At 37.8% G+C, this 17,062-nt stretch overlaps 2 protein-coding genes across 3 annotated transcripts in view; both read right to left on the reverse strand.

The window, feature by feature from the left end:
* Positions 1–11: 11 nt before the first annotated feature.
* On the reverse strand, positions 12–16,262 carry LOC139150429 (von Willebrand factor D and EGF domain-containing protein-like). The gene is made up of 11 exons (XM_070722804.1): positions 16,245–16,262; positions 15,644–15,717; positions 14,801–14,890; positions 14,226–14,430; positions 13,410–13,618; positions 12,502–12,982; positions 11,265–11,505; positions 10,332–10,597; positions 4,452–4,566; positions 3,709–3,862; positions 12–2,508 (listed from the first exon to the last, which is right to left on the reverse strand). Exons 1-11 carry the CDS (start codon positions 16,260–16,262, stop codon positions 2,406–2,408), a joined length of 1,956 nt encoding a protein of 651 aa, XP_070578905.1. The 3' UTR covers positions 12–2,405.
* The window catches only part of LOC139121789 (oncoprotein-induced transcript 3 protein-like), a 37,278-nt gene continuing 34,441 nt past the window's right edge, over positions 14,226–17,062 (reverse strand). Inside the window, exons 7-9 of one of the 2 annotated variants that reach the window (XM_070686961.1) lie at positions 15,644–15,717; positions 14,801–14,884; positions 14,226–14,430 (exon numbers count right to left, since the gene is read on the reverse strand). The gene's annotated coding sequence lies outside the window, so the exon portion shown is untranslated. The remainder of the gene's footprint in view (positions 14,431–14,800; positions 14,885–15,643; positions 15,718–17,062) is intronic. The other variant, XM_070686952.1, reaches the window with a different exon arrangement.

Genomic DNA, 17,062 nt, shown 5'->3' on the forward strand with positions numbered 1-17,062 from the left:
CTAGTCATAACTTCATAGCAAAAGTGATCTCTTTTATTGTCTTAAAAACAACTGGAACACAAATCAAGGAACACTATTGCTATTACGGTTAAATAAATAAAAGAGTTTGACACTAAAATTACACTAGGGTTAGCTCACGTGTGTGAACACGTGAGCTAATGTCGTACCGATGTCTTTATGCCTGTATGTCTGTTTACACGATATCTCATGAACAGCTTTCATCAATCAACCGATTTCAATCAATTTTGATTCACAGATTGAGTAGTCAGCTGGAAAAAAACAGTCAAGATATTTGTGAGGGTAGCTTGTATATTTTTTGCTTATTTACAAAATAATGCTTGAAACAAGATCATTGAGAATGGTTGCACAAAATTTGATAATATTTACTTCAAAAGTTTATCACGGTAGGATATATCTGCCATGAAAGACGTTAAGGCTTGACATGAAAGTTAATTGCCAATTTGCATATTTGATGAACTTTCGAAAATTGAAATATACATCTAAATTAAATTGGTCGATGACGATGAAACTTGCTATGTATATTGACGATACTATGATATAACATTCTTGAAAGTCATTAACATTTTTACTTCAGCTAATTAGGTGCTTTAAATAAAATTCTTTGTTTGCCGTTCGCATCCTTGTAGGTTTTCAGAGAAAATTAAGAAAATAAACACAATGTTAACACTATTACAAATAAAAATGGTTTTTCCACGAGAACCCGAATAAAAATTGAGCTTATGTTAATACACTTGCTTTTTTGCCTGTGTTTTTTCCCTGGCTGACTAGTAGGTTTTACAAAAATCCAGGGGCGGCAAACAGAGAATTTTCTTTAAATGGCCTTACCAATTTGCATATTGAACGAACTTATTTTCTAAGTAGGGATATATATTTCAATTGGCTCAATCAAAGTTTAAGGAACTTGCTGTGTTCATTTCAGATACTAATATAACGTCAATGAAAAGAGTTAAACATTTTTTCTTTTTGTTAATTGTTAATCTGCATAGTTGACAAACCGTGTACAATTAGGATACATCACTGCAAAGACTTAACCAAAGTTGACGAAACTTGCTAAGTACTGTACATAGTATACACTAAAGATAACTTTGATATAACATTATTGAAAGTCATTTAGCATGTTTACTGAAGCTATGACCTCATTTCCATATTTAAAGAACTTTCCTTATTCAAGGATATATAACAAGATTGACTTGATCAAAATTGATGAAACTTGCTATGTACACTTTTGATACTATGATATGACATGCATGAAATCTCCTGCTAATTGTCAATTTGCATATTTGATTAACCTTTACAATTTGGATATATCTCTTGATAGACTTAACCGAATACTTGACCAAAGGCATATCACCATTTGACATGGCAAGGAGCCATGTCAAATGGTGATACAAGGACATCGGTCAAAGAAATTAGTATTTTCAATTCAGTTGTCAGATTACATATTTGTCGATACTTAAATTTGTTGGAATTAAGTACAGTTCTTGATGTTCATATCAATTCTAATGAATTTGCGAACTTATCACAAAAGTTTCAATTTAAAAACAAGGACAATATATAGTGAAACACAGTTCATATCTCGTTTTTTGCATGAAACTTTGTAAAAAAATCGTTACTGTTACAACCACGTATAGTCGAACACTAGCAGAGACTTTCAAGTACAGAGTTTTCATTCACATTGTTAAATGTACGAAACATAAAGCCGGATTTGCGTTACGTACTTGGGGAGTCTTGTAAACCTAGCCTTTATCAAGATGAACAAATCATGTACTTTTTCAATAGGGATGATGTAAGTACAAGTTGCCTCGTTGAACGTTGTCAGCAATAATGAAGATGTTTTAATACAATGTGATAACCACGATACAGTCACTATTCATAATTGTATTCCTTTCCTTATTAGTATTTGTGAAGTGATACCATACATATGAACAAAAATTTCATTTTGAGTTAGAAAAAGACAGTACTATCACAAAGGTGGTGATAAAGTCAACCACAATAACATCGCATACCAAAACAAATCACAATATCATTGTAAAAGCAAAAGATGGACGGAGATAACTATATTTGATTAATTCATTTCGGGTCTTAGTCTTGTAAAGATCCGAGTCTTGTTTGGAAAATCATGAATTAGTATAATGCAGCATTCACTTAAAAAATGCGGTAAATCAATTTACAACATTGTGGAAAGTTGTGGAACCTTACTTTGAAATTAAGAGTTGTCCCATTTACAACAGGAACTTGACAAACTGGTTAATTTTGTAATTCAAAAGAAAATTTGTCTGATTTTTCCTGAGTTCAATCAAAGTCAGCCAGGTGCATTGTGTATGAGAACATTCTCCAGGTGATATCACCTCATTGTTTGTATACGTGTCCTGACGGATTAAGGTCTACTTCGGCTCAGCCCAGGCTGTGACAGATTGGCGAGACGAGGGGCGTTGTTCAGACTGCTTAAGCGGTAACGCATCAGTTTTATTGTTCAGGTGTCCTTTTCTGTAAAAGAAGATTACAATGATGCAGACATTACTGGGTTGTTCCAACATTCGGCAAGTCTGAGTCTATGTATTCATACCCTGTCCTGTGCCGACCATGTACAAATTGCTCAAACTTTCGAAAAGCAAATTTTCAACCATTCACTTTCAAAATCAGGAATAAAAATCGCGGTAAAAAATTTTGGTACAAGGAAAAATTATCCAACATTCACGATATTTGAAATTCACAATATCCGCCATCTTCTGTTATCTCTATGGGGAAAGAATTTCCGATTTTCACAAAACTAAGTGAAAACTTTATGTACTCAATAAGCTTCAAATCGAGCCCCACAAGTCAGTGGTAGGCAAAATAATAAGCTTAATGTGAAAGTTTGACAGTGTGAATATCAATTCCCGATGCATACTCTACCTCAAGATCAGAGGGTTGATGCAGATGCGTTATAAGACTGTGAGTTGTTATGCGGCAAGTGTCTTTTGTTTAGATAAACCAAGGATACACTATTCGATGGCTCTGAGTAAAAGATGGACTGAACTAATTCGTTTGTAATAAAGCGAGTTTTTTATATTGTTAACGTTAGTCTCTGTGTTAAGGTAGTATGCACCTCGAAAGTGAAAGACTTAAGCTTTTGCTCAAACTTTCCTAAGTGAAACTTTCAACCATTCTCTCACCATATCAAGAATATAAAAACAGGGGTCAACGTGCCAATTTTGGAACTAGCGAAACAAAGTACCCAACATTTTTGCGATATTGAAATTCAAAATGGCCGCCATCCCTGTGTTAACTCTAGGGGGAAAATTAAATTTTGGATTTTTGAAAAATGAAGTAAGTTTTTCTTTCTGCAGGAGCTTTAAGATGAAGCCCTACAAGTGATAGATACGGAAAAGAATTGTAGAATTTTGAGAGTCCGAATATCTGCCCCCGAGGCGCGTTCTACCTTAACATAATTTGACAACATTAAAACACATTGCATACATGGAAACTAATAGTGCAATATCAGTCACTGTGTTAACATCTTTGCCCGCGAAAGTCTAACGTTACATGATTTTCAAACCGTTTTCCCTCTTATCGTCAAAATCCCAAAAACTTGAGTAATGTCTTGCTTGCACTGAGCCATGAACTTGGACGTACAATAAAGGATTCCGTATTTGACTAAGAAGCTTGAAAAATACTATCAAATGATAAGCCTTATAGTTCACTTACTTTTTGTACCTGCAAATAGCTACAGTGATGACTACAGCAGCTAAGATAATGGCACCTATGGGAACAGTCACAACTGTAGGGATTAACCAATCATTAGAATAAACCAATGACTGCATGACACTCGACTCGGTAGTTGATTCTCCACAGTCTCCTTCTGTAAATAGAACAAAATGAACATTTTAAAATGCAGTGACTTTTCAATGACTGCATCCAAATGCCATTCTCGAAACACCTAGTTTAAGTGGTGCATATTCATTGCTTCGATACAGTTTGTGTGCGATGTGTGATAGTGAGTGTACGAGCGTGAGTTCTTCATGAACTCTACAATGCGTGGAGGGGTCTCAGTCAGAAAATTTTAATATGTAACAACTTAGCCCGGTTATTGAACCACTCTTTTTTTAGAGTGGGGATTTGGCCGAGCGGTTCTGTCTGTTGCTTCTCCGGTAGGTGATTGACACCGTAGGTTATGCTGTTCGAACCCGATAGAAAACGCCGTAATTTAAGGCACTGAACGTGAAATAGACAAAGTTGCTCTCATTGGTAATTATTTCAGCCTCAAGGACGTTGTAGTTTACCAAAGGGAAATTAAAAAGGTATACTCTTCAGTAAAAAAAAGTCGCTGTCACTTTAAAGTGTTTTGGAAAGTTACGTCAAATTTGGCGATATTTGAAATTCAAAATGACAACCCCTGGAACTGTATAAGGAAATACAGAATGTAAATAATGATTGCTAACCGGTATCACCTGTGATGACAGTCCACTCATCATTTGCCACGTCAAGCTGACACTGCAGGCACCGGTCGAAAGGACTGGTTTCATCTGGTGCGTAGCATTTCCCGTTTATCAAACACGCGTCATCCTGATGGAATATAAAAAGTGTGTTACTCATTAAATCTGAATATGGAACGTAATTAGCCATATTAAAGGGCCATTATTGTAACTTCTGACCATTTTTACCTCGGAAAATTCCATGTTGGAGGCTCATATTTGTTGCAAAATGTTGTTTTACGAAGAAACAAACATGAATAGTGATGTTATAGCCACATAAAACTGCTAATTTTTGTTCAAATGTGTTGCCCTTCCGAGCTCGTTTGTTGACGTCTGGCAGGCTCAGCGTGCTGGGGAGAACGCAGATATGGTGATGCCGCGATCACGCCAGATGTACAACTTCACGTTTATTGCGGGATCAAAACAACATTGCGTCGTGGATTGCCAGACATCTGGCTACGCAACGTGCTCGGACAATGGCCTACGACGTAAGTGCCGGGCATAAGTAATGAATCAATGAATATTTATTTTGAAATTGCTGTAAATGGCTCGCGCAGGTCAGAAGAATGCCTACGTTGCAATCCGCGTGTCCGACATAGTTTGTATTTCTGTCCGGACAAAAATTGAAATTTTCGTTGTAAAATCACATGTTATTTAGTTGTAGGGCACGTAATGTTTCCGAATAATATGCGATTCTCTGTTATTTGACAGGCTATTCAACATGAGCCAGTGATCATTTCAATCAAAACTAACGGAAAAATCGCAAGAAGATACAGCTAATGGAACTTTAAGGTAGAATGCACAGACGTTTGGCTCTGTAAGTAAGTATTTTCCTAAAACGTTTCTGATATACAGTTTATGAGAGCTCATTTTGGAGCTCTATGAATTTGAGTGAGAAAACTTTACGCTTAGTTTTATGGAAATCGAAAAATATTCTTCATAGAGTTTAAAATAACACGTAAATAGTGGCCATTTGAATTAAAATTTCGATAAATGACATATCAAGGGTAGAGGTTGCAGACTGCCACTCTTGTATTTACAGTTTAGGCCAAAGTAAGTAAATTCTTTGTTTTGCGTCCACTCAAAATCCTAAAAGGTACGCGGGTAAGCGGCTAAAAAACACACACAGAAAATTTAACACAAAATCTGTTTGCCTTTATTGGACAATTTTTCTCAAACCACATGAATACTCCTGTCACAGTGTGTCACACTGTATGATCACTGTATGCATTTTCATAACAAATGGATCAAAATAAACAGTCATTCTTTGACGTTTGCTTTTCTCTTATTAGTTTTAGATTTCTTTCTTGTGCATTCAAAGTGTCCACATGTCAATACCATTGCACAGCAACTTGACAGCCTCATCAAATTACTTAAATCTGGACAGTTTGAGGAATTGGTACACTATAACAGTATACAGTAGCGGTCTTTTGTCCTCAAGTTCTTGTACGTTTCTTTCAAGTTTCTTGTAATGTCTATGCTCCGATGTAATGTCAAAGTTTTTGCTGAAAGGTGTCTGTTTTGAAAGAAAACACCAAACAGAAATGGTAACTTGTAGCCTCTGCATTTAATTCTAGAAAGATGGGGCATCAGAGAGAGAAGAAATTGGTAATATACTTGACAAAAGTATTCCCTGTAGCTTCCTCGGGACCATCTGTAAAACAAGCACCTTCCGTTTCCATCAAATAAAAGAAAGCATTTTGCAATTGTCAGTCTCCTCACACAGACTCATCAGACCCAAATTTAGGTGGAAGCTTCACTCTATATTCCTTGCCAGTGTTCCCTCTAAGGTTTTGAGAGGGTGAGCAACTTGTTGCCCGAAGGGCACAGCGGCCGCACCGGCGGCCGCGGGGGGGATGGTCCGGAAGGGGGGGTGCCCCCCCCCTTCCGGCCGAAGGACGGAAGAAAAAATCTAATTTGTGTGGTTTGATTTAAACCCTGTTTAGTGGCTCTTAGAGAAAGGAAAGGACATTTTTCACAACCTTCAGTTTATGACTGATATCACTATAAAGAGTATCTATAACTTTTTTATTGTATTTTCAATATGTTTGTTCTGTGTATGAACTATAACTAATTTCAAAACCATGTTGAAATGCACAATATTCAGTTTGCCAACATTATTTTAAACACAGTTGAAAAATGATTAAATTACATGTATTAACAATAATAGAACAAAAATAGAGCTTCTGTCCCTTTAATATCATTTTATTTTCGATTTTCTGCTACAGAGGCAGACAAACACAATAACAGTGCACTCTCATATGCAGGCTAATTAACAGTCCATATCTGACTCTGAGTCACTGGAATGTTGATTATCAAAAATCAGTCTTCTCCTTTTGGCTTGTAGCCAGTTGTTGTACACTTTAGTAGCATCGAGTGATTGGAGCCCATCCTTTGTCTGGACATTTTTCCCGACAGCAAAATTATCTTTGGCACTTGCCCTTCTACAGATTCTACAACGAAACAGATCAATCAGAAATGAATGACATTCCCAAAATAAGATGAAGAGAGTAAAAACACAAACAGCAATACAATAAAACAGCCACTCAAACGCTAGTTACTCTATGCAACAAAAAAAACAAAATCTTTGGGTGCGAAAATTGATATGCAGCATGCAACCGAAATTTAGTTGACAACTACTTCTTCATCACAAGCCGGCGGCCTCCAGCTGATAGACTACATGTACATGTATGCCCAACTCACAGTGACTTCACTTATTATGTATGTCCGATAGCTGCTTGGGCAGATCGTCCATGTGGCTGCTTGACTGAATTCTAGCCGATGATGTGCCACTATATGCTACGAAAGGTGCAAATCAAATACTACGGAACGATCTCAAACGCGCAAATTTTGCAAGAATACATCTCACTAATCTTTAGAAAATGCCGTGAATATTTCGATACTCACTCGCAAGTTACCGTGTTGCTGACGTCGTCGTAAGTGAAATGTTCCCCTACCGTTGTCTGCCATGAAGTCAAAAAACGTCCCCTAACAGCTCTTCGTTTAGCAGTAGGTTCGGGACCCAAAACTTCGGGATCACTCACATTATCTCCAGTATCTCCCACGACACTTTGAACTTCTTGATCGTTTGAAGGCCTCTTTAGATACGCCAGTATTCCTGATTGCCTCACAGGTGCAGCCATGTCCGTCCATATGCTAATATTTATCGAATGAGTGACGTAGTCACAACGTACACTGAACGTTGGTAACAATTGCGCCGCCAACGAGCGCTGAGCTCAAAACCAGGAAGTACAGTCGGCGCTCGATATCGCACATCTCGCCAGAGTTATCGTTACCAAAACTATTATACAGATCGAAATGACTGAAACTGAAGTTGCGCAAAACATCAAATTTCACTGCGAAAGCAGTCGGAGGCACTGCGCAAATAGCGCGCAAATAAGCCTTAGAGGGAACACTGTTCCTTGCACTTTCAAAGTACCACGCCCCAGATTGATTGAAAAGATGAAGTATCATGGCATAAATGGAAATAATCTACAGTGGGTCAAAGCTTGATTGACAAATACAAAACAGCGAGTAGTGATAGATGGAGCATCATCTGAATGGAGAATACGTCACAAGTGGTGTCCCAAAGGGTTCAGTTCTTGGACCAGTACTCTTTCTAATCTACATCAATCATACTGGCGGTGAAATTAGTTCTGAACTCAAAAATTTACTGACAATACCAAGACAAATCATCCCTTGCGAAATTGTAGTGATCCTGAAATTCTACAAGCTGATTTGGACAAGCTACAAAAAATGAGTGAACACTGGCGGACGCATATTGGCTACAATAACCCCTTCAATAAATACTCAATGAACAATATTTCACTGCGACGAACAACTGAAGAAAATGACTTGGGCGATCTACTTCATTCTACCTTAAACTACCTTAAACCTTCGAGCAAATGTGATAAGTTTGCAAAAAAGCAAACAGAATGTTGATCTCATCAAACGATCATTGTCGATCAAATAAAAAAAAATTCTTCGTCTTTACAAGCAACTTGTGAGACCACAGCTCGAACATGCAGTACAAGCTTGGTCACCATGGCTACAAAAGGACATAAAAATCTTAGCACGGCAAATAATACCTAAACACCAACACTACAATTATCAAAATAGACTTAAACAGCTTGGTTTAATAACACTTGAACAGAGAAGAATTCGCGGCGATATGATTCAACTCTAGAATTAGTTATCAAAGGCCATGACCACTGTAACTTTTCACTTGAGTTAGCAGCCGACTTGAGAACTTGAGCACACTGTCCCAAACTTCATAAACTAACCGTTTGACTTGACACAAGAAAGTACTTTTTTCAGCAAGAGCTAATATACTTTCCCACACCCAAACTGAACAAAAAGTACGTAAAGGCCTTTCGTTTACAGGACTGATCACTGGTTTATTGTTTGTTTCAAGTTAAAATGGACGAATTAACCAAATTTTTGGCAAACCTAAAAGACCAATTAACTAGGATAGGCCTCAACACTTTCCGACTTTTCCATCTGCCATAGTGTGTACCCAAGTCCAATCGGCCGGCTGAATCTCAGGCTCTCTCTGTTCAAGTCCCGATTGCTCGCAGTGACCATGCCTTCAAGTTGCCGTGCAAAGATTTCCTGTTTTGTAACTTCGATTATTTCCTGCTTACCATTTTTTATCGTGACGACAAAACCACAACAGGCAAAGCCACAACAGACAGCGAGAACGTGAGGCCCCTACGTGAGGCTGAGAGTATCGACAGGGGTAAATGTGTACAGAGTACTGTTTTACGTCACCGCATGGTCCATTAGTGAAATCTGACTGCCGTAAAGGAGTATTTCGTCGCAAAGTTAAAAGCCACTACTTGTTTTTGCGACAAAATAGCGCCACCAACGGCGAAATTTTGAAAGGAAAGTTTGTGTTTTTTTCCGAAAAATCTCCAAAAACCTAGGCGCGCGCGGACGCAAAACAAAGAATTTACTTACTTTGGCCTTATCAATGTGCACTTTTAATATGACATGTGCAAACAGAAAGATGTTATTCTTTTATTTTTTTCTAACTTCTTTGAAGAGAGGTGTGTTATGTAGGTATGTAGGTCATTTCCCCCATGACCACATTAGTCTAGAACATTCTGAAGGTCATGTTTATTACACGTTAGGATATTGTAGAACAGTATTTAAAATATCGATGAAAAGTCTAGAATTTTCTGGTGTTGCTTGGATAGCATAATTTTCAGAATAAATACGGGGCAGTACATATTTACACTAGATCTTGGGATTTCACGTCTTAAGACTTTCACGCTACTATTTTGCTCTGCGAACTCTGCACGGTTCAGAATTACATCAAGCCTGTAGCCAGAGAAGAAGTAACTTCCTTACTAATCAATGTCCGTCTGGACTCAACTTCCAAGAGATTGTAATGTAGGAGTTTTGTACCGTCCCAGCTAAGATCAGTGCTGTATTTTGTGTAGTGTTTATCAAGTTTATCCTAAACTTAGTTATTAGTTTTAATAAATTTGTTTTAAAGAAAATCGCTGACTTCACCGCCTTATTCTGTCGTAACAATCGGAATATTAATTTCTTTCCATAGAGTGATTGCGCCCATTTTGATTTCTATTGTCACCAAATGTTAGGCGATTTATTTCTCTTGTACCAATTGAAAATGTGCATGAATCCCTGTTTTAAATCTCGATTTTGAAAGAGAATTGTTGGACGTTTCCGAGAGATAAATTTGAGCAATATCTAATTTACTTATTATCTAATTTTAATTCTAATTTTCCTTTCGGGGCGAGAACTACATGTACCTTCAATATCTTGTTAAGTGTCACAGTGTAAAATAAATAGTGAAACACCGATTTCCAAACATTTATATTCAGATCGCACCTTCAGTATGCATGTACCAGAATCAGAGCAATTCAGACATAAGGAGTCGTACGTCATCACAAATAGTGAGTTACTTTCGATGACGCCATCGTTGCTAAGAGATATCCGTTGGGCTTGCATTGATTGGCCGACTTCATCGAGTGATCTGATTTGTCTGCGAACTCGAGTCAGGGGCAGGAAACAGTGGGCGGAGTAAGCGCTTGCGAATCCCGCGGCAGTCTTCATGGTGGTTCCAGTCTCAACCCAAGATTCTGTGTCGAGTCGTACTGCAGAGAAAAACAAATCCCTGTTATATACTGTTAACTTGCAGCTCCATTGTTGTGAAGGTTGTAGAAGTTTTTTCTGCATTCATCCAACACATGGCATAAGGGAAATTTCTCAAATTACTTGAAGTCACATATTCAGAGAACGCGCATTTGACTGAGGTGCACTTTAAAGGTATACTGTCACCTCTTCTAATTTTGCCACAGTTACCATTGAAAGAGAAAATCTAACCAATCACAGATTTTAAGCGGGTGGCCGCTTTTTAAAAAAGCGCCCTCACATGGGCATTTTGAATACCAAAGGAAGCCCCTTTGACAATATGTGGGCATATTTAGATTACAGGTGACTGTATACCTTTAATGCATACCTTCAAAATGCGTACGTAACGAGTCTGTGTGATTATGACCAAAAGGCATTACTATTAAAAAGTATTACACGTAGATAAATGAAAAAACCCTAAGAATAAAGACAGCTACATTAAACGACACCAAAAAGTATTCAGAGAGTTGCTGAATCGATAAATTTTGCTCACCTCAAGATCGTGTACATGGCAGGTCAAAGAGTCTGCGTTAAGTAGTCCAGTGGCGGCCACTGTCAACCTTTCACATGGTCGTTTTCTAGTATCACATAGACTGCCACTACGAATATACTCTACGTCCGGTGGTTTACCAATCTCAATACCACAGTCTACAGCAGTGTACCCTTCCTTGCAGACACAGGTTCCATCCATTGTACAGTTACCATTACCATTGCAATTTTTCAGACATACGGCCTTAACTACCGACGCTGGGGGCGCGAGTTCGCCGTTCTCGTCGATTTCCCAGAGACTTGTGTTTTTAGCGAATGTAGACAGGCAGACGCTTTCCATCGTTGACCGAGCAGTATTCACCACCCTTAAATCGTCCATGACCTAAAATGGGGTAAGTGTCGAGAAAAGTTCTGATAATTTGGGAAAGAATGAACTTAGGGCCTACTTGTGATCCCAATGCAACATACCTACACTTCAGGAGAGCAGAATGTTTTTTATGAACGCCAACTTTACACACAGACAGTAATACCGTAATCATTAAAGTTGTCTTTAATAAACTCCAACGTGCAGGCACTAGTGTCGAGATGCTTCAAAAATATATATTCAAGGTATTTACAATTGGGTATTCATTGAGTCATGTTCAAAAATATTGTGTAAAACTTCACGTTTTTGACATTGTAATTTTACTTCGTTGCGGAGAGGCTGTTTTATAAGTTTACGAATTTGACTTCCAAAAATACACCTTGCTGTGACTTTACGTGATTCTGTGATCACAAAGTGATGCCGTTCGAATCGTAAAAGGCATTTTTCCTGAATTGTTCATCGAAGAAAGGAAATCCATGCATCTTACAATAAGTTTATTTTCCTTTAAGGTAGAATGCACCTCGGGGACAGACATTCAGACTCTCAAACTTTTACAGTTCTCTTCTGATATACCACATGTGGGGGTTCATTTTAAAGCTCTTGGTTTACACAGGGATGGTGGCCATTTTGAATTTCAAATATCAGTAAATATCTTGCTATTTGTTTTTCTAGCATCAAAATTTGCAAGGTGACCCCAGATTTTTTTCCTGCTCTTGAAAGAGTATGATTGAAAGATTCACTGAGGAAAGTTTGAACAAAGGATTAAGTTTTTCGCTTTAGAGGCGCATACTACCTTAAATTTACAGCTTCTTCACTCATACTGTCACTGTACTCTCACTGTATCCAGTGCCTCTTATTCCATCAACACTAAACTACTAGCAGTGCCGGCATGCCAATGATAGGACCAGAACGCTGCAAAAACCTACATATTGTAAGTCCAAGTACAACGATCAACCTCTTGTAAAAATTAACAAATGCTCAGTATTCTGCGCTGCAGCCACCATGCTTACGTACCAGAATATCAAAAACGCAATCTTCAATCGCTGTAACTGTCACCTTACGGGCTTCATCTATTTCTTGGCATCGTTCGGCTATGTTGGATTGAAATATAGCTTCTGTACACTTCAGTCTGGCGTCGTCCTCTGTAACGCCCGATGCCGTTGGCCACTTGAAGTTGTCTGGGTTGAACACGAAATCGTTATCGGGAATTTCGTATGCATACGGGTCGTACTCGTCTTCATCACTATAGAGGACGTCCTGCCCACTGCGCCTTTTTCTTACATCGTTACACTTTGTTTTATACTTTATGACGCCGTTGTCACCTAGGAACTTTAGCATGGGTTTAGCGAATGACGTTTGGCAGTAAATTGTACTCCCCGCAGCAGGTTTGTTTGTATCTTCTGGTAAACACTGACACATCGGGTAAAAGTTCTTAATTGCGAAATTTTTGGGTTCAAATTTGTCTGTGTAAAAAAGACTTGTTCCTTTTGGCAGCCTGTATTAACAAAAGTATGAAAATGTCAAAAAATTATGAGAATATCTACAAAAATGTGAATAAAGAATCTTATACTCCTGCCAATCGCACGTAATCTGAAAGTCAGAGCTAGAGAGAATCGAAACAAATCTTTTGAGTCAGCTTTGCTTCCGATCATCACTGTTCTACTCAACATGGACAGGCATTTTGTAGCTAGGTTTCACATACCAATGCTTGGTAGCTGTGTGTCCATAGTTGTGGTGTTTTTAGACTGGATTTCTGCCTTTTACGGGTTGGTTTTGACGTTTACGTTTTTAACCTCGCCACCATGGGGGTCTAAAGTAAAAACCAGCCCGTAAAAGGCAGAAATCCCGCCCGAAAACACCACAGCTATGGACCCACAGGTAGAATGCTTGGGTACTTTGCAAGAATGTTTATATACACTTACTTAAAGGATCTTGAAAACTTTTCAGGAATACAAGAACAACAGAAACCCGGAGGCAGCGGTTCACATTTGTCAGTGACGTAGGTGTTACTCTCTGTGTCGAAGTAATCAAAGTCGTCATCTTCATTGCCATTGAAGGACCCACACAGTCCTTCCACGCGTCCTTTCATGAGACCGTTCACTTCGATGTGCAGTTTCGGTACCATCTTCTTCTGTGAAGCGCACGAGTTGCCCACTAGGAGTACTCACCTAGGCGTTGAGTAATAAGGTTAATGTGAATTGTATCAGTTTCACAATTTAAGTGACATACCGGGAGTTTCATTCATGTGTAGTGTCAGAGAGAGAGAGAGAGAGAGAGAGAGAGAGAGAGAGAGAGAGAGAGAGAGAGAGAGAGAGAGAGAGAGAGAGAGAGAGAGAGAGAGAGAGAGAGAGAGAGAGAGAGAGAGCGAGCTCAAACGTTTCCCAGTGCAAATTTCGACCATTCTCTTACCAAATAAACATAACAGATCAGGTTTCACAAAGTTTATTACAAGAGAAACACATCATCTGACATCCACCGATATTTGAAATCCAAAATGGCCAGTTACCATACCTGTGTTAACTCAAGGCGGAAAGTAGGAAAATGCAATTTTCGAATTCGAAAAACTATGACGATAGAAGTTTTCCTTATTCCAAGAGCTTCAAGATGAGCACCCATAGGTGGTTGGTCAGGAAGGAATTGTGAAAATCATCTTTCCCCGAGGCGGATTCTACCGTAACGGTAAAGTTGCATTAGCTGAAGGCCTACATTACATACTATGTCTTGTGTCTAAATTTTACCTGAAATTCAAAACCATCCGGCGATATAGACACAACGAAACCTGGATCGCAATCATCTGGATTTGTTATCCTTGCATCGATATAACCATGGTCCAAACCGCATCCATCAACTATAGCTACGTCATTTCCCTCTCTGACGGCGACTGCGCAGTTACACGATGGGTCTCCAAGGATTATTTGTGCACGCCTTGAGGCGAACGTGAACCTAAATAACACAGTAAAGATTAATTGATCTGTTCAATTAATTGATGGTTAGATGGATCATTATCTTATGGTGTTATTGTTCACTCGAATAACCAATCAGTTGGTAAGTGCAGAGTAAGTCGATCAGTGAGAAAGCTCTTGACTATTACATTGCTGTCTTGCCTTCTTTCTTTACTTATTTAATTAGGAATATACTATTACTTAATATTTGTTCAGTTTGTTTGATAATCTATTTCGTACTCAATTCTTCTCATTGAGTCGTTTATTCAGTTGTGATCCACTAGTCAAAATGGTTGTTCAAGGTTGTAGGAAACAATACACTGGATTAATTTTGAATTACGGTATATGAAAGGAATAATAATGACACTAACCTCAAAATTGGTAAATTTACTTCCATCTTTTCCACTTTTTCCTTAACCATGACATAATCACCTGTTCCGTACCAATCATATTTTCTGTAACTGATAACGAATAAACGTATCAACATCTCTTCGTGTGGTCTGGTGAGGGCGCAAATGTTACATACTTCAGCATGTATGTGTAAGATGTGAAATATTTCCATTTCTCTCTATGTAAACACAAATGATAACTGAATTTTCGTTGTATTTGACGAAGCAATGGAACCTACAAATATATGCGATGCTAATCGGACTAATGTTGTCGTCAACGGTAAGTTTATTCTAATTTGTCGTTGTATAGATAGAAGTCTGTAATTTGACAAATTCAAGTATTTAATATAAACTGAAAATACTGTTGTGCTTTGTGTTTTTTGATACTGGGTGTTTGGGGTACCATGTGTCCATGCGGTCACAATAATATCACTCACAATCATAGCTTGGCAAACGAATTTGATGAGGTTTAATTTTTATCAGAAAACTAGTACTTTCCCACTTGCACGCGAGAAAATGGCAATTAAGTGGACACTTTGTCCCTTTTTGCTAGAATGCAAATTCTCGTAATCAATTAGCGAGCATTGGTTTTGCGTTAATTCTTTTCTCACATGTTGACAGCGCAAAATGTTAGCAAATTCTTGCTGTTTTATTGCAAGAATTTTTTCTCGCAGTAACATGGCAAGAAAATAAATTCTCGCCTGGTGAGTGTGAAAAAAACGAAATCTCGTGGCATTGTCGCAAAAAGCGAGAAAGAGTCCATTTCTCGCTATTTTCGCTACTATAGTGTATGGTGCTCATCTCTTCTAATAAACTAGCACTTACCCGCCATCAAATGTCTTGAAGTGAGGATCACCCTCACTGTAGCAAATTGCTGATTCCACTCCTTGCCTGTAGACCTGCAATATAGAACCACATATGAACTGAAAATACATGTTTCAGTATATACTGCAGTTTCTGCAAATTGCAACTTTTGCCACAAGTTTGCATCTTCATTGAAATGGCTATAATCAACATCATTAAACAAGGTCATTAAGTGTACTAATATGTAATTAGCTGTAATAAAAATCGCAAATTTCTTTGACTTCTGTCATTGTATCACCACTCTGTATAGCAAACGTAATTGCCTTTGCTCAAGACCTTGAAGCTTTAGATGCCAAACTTCGAAAGCTCATTTGATATGTAAATAATAAATTACCTGACAAGAAAAGCCAAATGTCTTTCACTAATACAATATATAGTTAGTGAGTTTCATAATCTTCAGTACAGTTCTCTCAGTCTTATGTCCCCAATTAGGAAAGCTAGCTCAATATGCAAATTAGTAACTGGCCGATGTAAAGTGCTAAGCGACTTTTAAGTAATATTTTTATCATAGTATCTTCCGTGTGAACAGGATATTTTATCAACTTTGATCAATTCTATTCACATATTTATCATTTATCATTGTAGCTCCAATATACATAGCAAGTTTAGCCACTCCTTATTAAGTCAATCAAGATATACATTTCAAATCAGAAAAGTTAATCAAATATGCAAATTAGTAATAGCTGACATTAGTAAATAGTTATGGTAAAGACGCTAAATGACTTTCAAAACTGTTACATCATAGTATCTTTAATTTACATAGCAGGTTTCATCACTTAGATCAAGTCAATTCAGATATATATCCCTAATAAGGAAAGTTCGTTAAATATACAAATTAGCATTAAGCCGATCTCAAATGCTGAACAACTTATATTGTTGTTACATCGTAGTATCTTCATTGTACATACCAAGTTTCATACTCTTTAATAAACGCATTTGAGATATATATTCTTAAATATATCCCTTATTAGAAAAGTTTATTAAATACGCAAATTAACAATTAGCTAAAGTAAAAATGCTAAATGACTTTCAATACTTTTACATAACAGTATGTTCAATTCACAACATAGCACGTTTCATCAACTTTGATCAAGTCAATGGTCAGTGAGAGAGTTCATCAAATATGGAAATTAGTAATTACCCAATCTTAAAACACTGAACAAGTTTCATTGCTGTTATATCATAGTATCTTGCTAACGACAGACCGAAAAGCAATGTCCAAAACTGAAACACCCTGCCATGCACTGCTCCAGAGAGTGAACAAAAGCTTTATGCAATTCGTGTTTGTTTCGAGTTAGTCCCCAAGAAATTTGTTACAGAAACATCTACACATAGTCTACACAGAAATGACATACATATTAGTCGATATCGCCAGTGCCC

Source organism: Ptychodera flava, chromosome 2, assembly GCF_041260155.1.
Source record: "Ptychodera flava strain L36383 chromosome 2, AS_Pfla_20210202, whole genome shotgun sequence".
NCBI classification, from domain to species: domain Eukaryota; kingdom Metazoa; phylum Hemichordata; class Enteropneusta; family Ptychoderidae; genus Ptychodera; species Ptychodera flava.